Source organism: Panthera tigris, chromosome B3 (assembly GCF_018350195.1).
Source record: "Panthera tigris isolate Pti1 chromosome B3, P.tigris_Pti1_mat1.1, whole genome shotgun sequence".
Classification (NCBI taxonomy): Eukaryota; Metazoa; Chordata; class Mammalia; order Carnivora; family Felidae; genus Panthera; species Panthera tigris.
The window spans coordinates 60607067-60613066 of NC_056665.1; the positions used below are offsets into that span (position 1 = coordinate 60607067).

The 6000-nt window shown below is 43.0% G+C and overlaps 1 protein-coding gene across 3 annotated transcripts in view; it reads right to left on the reverse strand.

Annotated features, from left to right (window-relative positions):
* The window catches only part of CAPN3 (calpain 3), a 50442-nt gene extending 45177 nt beyond the window's left edge, over positions 1 to 5265 (reverse strand). For all 3 annotated transcript variants that reach the window (XM_042987715.1, XM_042987714.1, XM_007081703.3), the window contains exon 1: positions 4957 to 5265. In XM_042987715.1, coding sequence (XP_042843649.1) covers positions 4957 to 5265 — 309 coding nt within the window. The remainder of the gene's footprint in view (positions 1 to 4956) is intronic.
* Positions 5266 to 6000: the final 735 nt, after the last annotated feature.

The window sequence follows — 6000 nt, forward strand, 5'->3', positions numbered from 1 at the left end:
CACTTGGGTTGCTTCCATAACGTGGCTATTGTAAATAATGCTGCAGTAAACAAAGGGGGGCATGTATCCCTTTGAATTAGTGTTTTCGTATTCTGTGGGTAAATACCCAGTAGTGTGATTGTTGGATCATAGGATAGTTCTATTTGTAACTTTTTGAGGAAGCTCCATACTCTTTTCCACAGTGGCTTCACCATGTGTCAGCCTCTTGTAAGCAGACCACTTCCCAAGTGTTAGTTGGGGTCTCACAGTTCCTTGGAGATCTTGAACCCCCACCTCATAGGCTCTGAGAGGGCAGAGCCGTTTCCCCCCCACCACAGTTCAGTGGGTTCCTGGCAGTTTGATTCTAGATGCCTCTCTCTTTCCCCACTCCTGTGCTTTCCACACTCTGACTTCTGGGTGTGTTGGCTCATTCTGCCTGTGTAACTCAAGACACTAACTTCCCCCTTTACCAAAAAGTTACTTTTTACTTGCCTCAGGCATGTCACAAGTTCATGAGTAAAGATGCCTTTGAGTGTCAGGTCAAGTGGAGGGATGACATTGGAGTGTGTGGCCTTCTGCCCTGTTGCTTCCCCCCACCCCACTTTGGTTTCTGTTCTAGCTCCCTTCCTCTTGTAAATAAACTAGCATTTTTCCCTCTTTTTTTTCCCCATTAAACAACAATCATGTCCCTCCTAGAGAGAAATTATCCTTTCTGTAATTATAAGAATCTTACTGATTTTTCCTTATGAGTTTTCCTCATGAAGAGAAAAGTTAGAGTCTGACATGTTAAGGATTCACATTTTGTTAAGCATGCTTGTAAATATCTTAAAAAAAAATCAAAGATGTTTTTGTAGTGGTTAACAGGACTTAACCTGAAAAATGTAATGATTTATTTATTATTATTTTGGGCTTTTTCTTTGTATTGAAGTGTAATTAACATACAGTGTTATATTAGTTTCAGGTGTACAACATATTGATTCAACAATTCTATACGTTACTCAGTGTTCACTTCGTTAAGGGCAGTCACCATCTGTCACCAAACAACATTATTACAATCTTATTGACTATATCCTCTACATTGTACTTTTTATCTCCATGACTTATTTATTTTATAACTGGAAGTTTTTACCCCTTAATCCTCTTTATTTCACCCATCCCCTAACTCTCTTCCCTTAAGGTAGCCACCAGTTTGTTCTTTTTTTGTTTATGTGTCTCTTTGTTTCTTTCTTTGTTCATTTGTTTTGTCTTTTAGATTCCACATTTGAGGGAAATCATTCGGTATTTTCCTCTGTCTGACTTATTTCACTTAGCATTATACTCTCTAGGTCCATCCATGTTGTTGCAAACGGCAAGATCTCATTCTTTTTTATGGCCTATTGTGTATATGTGTGTATATATATATATGTATATATATATATATGTATATATAGACATAGTCTCCATATACATATATACGTATATATATATACATATATATATATATACACACGCACACACACAATATGTATATATATGTATATATACACAATATGTATATATATGTATATATACATATATACCACATCTTCCTTATCCATTTATCTATTGATAGACACTTGAGTTGCTGCCATATCTTGGCTATTGTAAATAATGCTGCAAAAAACATAGGGGTGCGTATATCTTTTCAAATTATGTTTTTGTTTTCTTTGGAAAAATACCCAGTAGTGGAATTACTGGATTGTATGGTATTTCTATTTTTAATTTTTTTGAGGAACGTGTTTTCCATAGTGGCTGCACCAATTTGCATTCCCACCAAGAGTGCTCAAGGGTTCTCTTTTCTTCACATCCTCACCAACATTTGTTATTTATGGTCTTCTAGGTTTTAGCCGTTCTGACAAAGTGATATCTCATTGGTTTTGATTGGCATTTCCCTGATGAAATTGGGCAAGAGTAATCAGTTTCCCAGAGGCCCTGTTCTAGAAGCCCATTCTCTTCTGTCCAGGGGTTTGTCATCAAGAAAATCTGGCTCAACAATTGGGAAGTATTGTATGGTTTGTTTGCTTTCTGATTCTAGAAATAGGGGCAAGAGGAATCAGATAGCTTGGCCTCGAGACACAATGCATGAAGCTCCCCAATAGAAGAGGAAAGGCAGTGAGGGTAGCACTCATAGGCAAGTGAAAAGAGATTATAGGTGTGCCCAGACAGGTGGCCTGGGTGTCTCTTCTTTTAAGAGGGTAAAGCTGAAAGTGCAGCATCATCTTAGCTAGAATTGTAGCTGGCCTGAATAATTCTCCCCTTATCACCACCACCACCACCATCTAACTGTAACAAGTAAAACTTGATTATGAAGAAAAGCTCAGATTGGCTTTCACTGATTCTGTGCCTCAGATAGTAAAAGCAGGAATGGTCTCTCGTAGGACATAGTCTCCATTTCAGACTGCTCAAACCTGATAAAAGTCACTACATCTATGGAATGCAGGCAAAACTGACGTTTCCAATAAGTGCTTTACACTTCAGAAAGTTCTGGGATCATTTCACTCTTTCAATTTCAGTCAACTTGTGTGATTGTCCTTTCTGGACTTTAATCACTTCAACTGTATGTAAGGGGGTGTTGGTGGTAGGAGCACAGTTGGAAAGAGGTCTTTTGGTGCCCCTAATGTCACACTGACAATGGCAGTGTAAGTTTTAGGACTGAAGTAGTGCCTAGAGCATAATAGACCCTGGTAGCATTTTTATCGAAATGCAAGTATAGCTTTTAAGACTAAAAGCCACCAATAATTTCACTAAAAGCAATATTTGTAAGGTTTTTGGTTTTTTTCTCTGTAGTAATATTAGAAAAAGCTTTTAGGGGTGCCTGGGTGGCTCAGTCGGTTAAGCGGCCGACTTCAGCTCAGGTCATGATCTCGTGGTCCATGAGTTCTAGCCCCGCGTCAGGCTCTGTGCTGACAGCTCAGAGCCTGGAGCCTGTTTCAGATTCTGTGTCTCCCTCTCTCTGACCCTCCCCCGTTCATGCTCTGTCTCTCTCTGTCTCAAAAATAAATAAACGTTAAAAAAAAAAAATTTTTAGAAAAGGCTTTTAGGAACCCCCAGCCTTGGAATGCTGGGCTGTCCTTATCTCTTGGTGGTCAGTGCCCTCAGATGTGAGTTTTCATTCACCACCAGCAGCTGAGTACCTACTGTGGGCCTGGCCCTTCTCTGACTACTGGGGTCCAGCGTTGAATAGGAATAGGTCCTGTTATCAGATAGGGAACAGACATGTGAAAGCCTGAAGAAAGTGACACCTGAGCACTGGAGAGAGGGTGAGGAGGAGCAAATCAGATAAAAACAAGGGCATTCCACTTTTCACTCATATGTGGAACTTGAGAAACTTAATAGAAGACATGGGGGAAATGGAGGGGGGAAAACTTGTTACAAACAGAGAGGGAGGGAGGCAAACCATAAGAGACTCTTAAACACAAACTGAGGGCTGATGGGGGTAGCGGGGTAGAGGGGAAAATGGGTGATGGGCATTGAGGAGGGCACTTGTTGCAATGAGCACTGGGTGTTGTATGTAAGCAATGAATAATGGGAATCTACCCCAAAACCAAGAGCACACTGTATACACTGTATGTCAGTCAACTTGACAATAAATTATATTAAAACAAGCAAAACAGAACAAAACAAAAAACAAGGGCATTCCAGACAGAGAGCATGAGCAAAGGCCTTGAGGTCTGAGGAGACTTGGAACAACAGAGGAGCTGAGTGTGTCACCGTCTGGGGGACAGGGTGCCAGCCTGAAAAGGGCTGATAGCTCAGCTCAGGAGTTTGGAGTTATCCTGAAGGCATGGGGGGAGGGCAGAAAGGTGTCACCGAAGATACTTCAGCAGGGATGGGACATATCCCAGTGCTCTGGCAGCAGGGCGGTGACTGGGCTGGAGAATGAAGTTCTTTCCAGTACTTTCTTCTAAAGAGAGAACTCAGGATAGTCACAGGCCTTACCACAGGGCTCCCAGGAGAGGAAAGGAGCCCTTGGGGGAACCCAGGGGCTGAGAACAGGGTTGTTGGATGTTTCATCTCAGGTTATAAAGAAAAACGTGGCTAATGAATAGGACTTCAGCGTCACTTGATTAAGTTAATGAATAGCTCGGGGCCTCAGCTTAAAGGATCTCCTCAGGGAAGGTTAGTTCTTGCCTTTTGAGCTCACTGTACCCAGAACGCTATCTCCTGACAGCCTTCCCTTCAGGACTCTAGGCTCCAGGAGAGCAGGACTTCTTGTCTTTCTTATCCACAGCTGTCTCCCTTGTTGCTTGCCTGCATTCCGGCCCTACCAATGCCCAATAAATATTTCTTGAATTAAGGACCAGAGTCATATGGGTGGTCTGATCAGAGAAGGGAGGCAAGAGGATATGCTTTTCTTTCTGGCGGATCACTGTACATGAAATCCAGAGGCTGGAAGAGGTACCTAAAGAGAAAGGATTTTATTCTGGGCTGTCATGCTCACTCTGGATGTACTTCTCTCTGTGCGCCTTTATTTTCTCATGTGTGAGGCGAAGTATGTGGACGAAACTGACTGCTAGGATTTCTCCTTCTAATCCTAACACTCTATGCATGAAAAAGTGATCTTTGCCAGCTCCTCTCCTCTTTCTGGGGCTTCTCTGTTGCAGAAAGTCATGGCTGCTGGCAGACTAAAGATGTCATTCGTTGTGATTTTAGCCCTAGAAGTTGAAGGACTCTTACAAAGAATTTGTTGTTGTTGTTGTTCTGGGAAAGGGATATTTACTTTTATAGGCTGCATTACACTGAATTCCAATTTCTTTTATAGAAAGCAAGATGTTTTTTAGGAAAAGAGAGCAAGAGAGTGAGAATGGGCTCGGCCTCAGTCGAGGGCAGAGCCCTGGGGAGCCTCTGCCAGGACCCTTCCCCCAGCGCCCATGTGCACCGTGGGGCTGCGGGGAGGTGCTGAGTGGGAGGACTTCTAGGAGGGGAAAAAGCCCAACGGGCAGCCAGCAAGCTACTCACCGGAGGTCTCTTCCAAATGAACTGGATGGGGAACTTCTGGCTGTAAAAGAGAGAGGTCTCATCTGGTGGGAACTCGGGATCCAGATAAAGAACCTTCTTTTCTAGACACTTCTTGTGAAGCTGCTCAAATGTCTTCTCTTTCACTCCGATAATGGGAAAATTGCGGCTGATGATGGCTGAATAGATGCCACTTGGGTTTCCGCCCCCGGCCTCGGTGGTCTTGCCTTGGCCCTGCTGGGGAATTGGTCCCGGGGACCTGGGCTCAGCCCCTGTCCGTGGGGCCACAGATGCGCTAATGACGGTTGGCATGGCAGGCAAATTTGGAAGGAAAAGGTTTTTTAAAGAAAACAAGATAGAACTACCTTCAAGGAAAGGAAGCAACGGCAAAGGGGAAGTTGGAGTGATTCTGTCATCTGAGAGAAAATGTCCACATCCAAATTCAAAGCTCAAAGCCCATCAGAAGGTCATCCAGCTTACGTCCATCTTAAAAGCTGAGCTGTGATCCGGAAGAAATAGGTTTTCCTGAGGAAGGAGCACTAAAGTGTTTCTGCAGGAGTGTTTACCTGGGGGCTCCTACCGGCAGCATGCATGCCAGAGGGAGAGAGGGAGAGAGAGAGAGTGAGGGCTGTGTTTCAGTGGCTTGGAGAAGCTTGAGCCAAGAAAACTAAAAATAGGCATGAAGAAAGATTATGAGTATGAGAGCAAAAGAAGCTATGTGCAGGCAGGCTACGTGGTAGACAGAGAAGGACCTGAATAGGAACATTTCTGGGTTGTCATTAAGTGCTGGTGTTGTCAGGAAATGAAAGGGGAATACTTGAGGAAGTTGAACACTGAAAATTAACAAAGTACTGCTGATGTGTTATTGAATCGGCTCCTATATAGATCATCAAACTATAGGCCACTGAATGAATGGAGAACAATATCAAAGAAAAGGTAGCCAGGCTGAATGTGAGACACTGAATTCTAGGAGAATATTTTAGATATTTTTGAGAACATAATTTTTAGTTTCTAAAACTCTAGGATATCAACATTATTCAGTTGCGT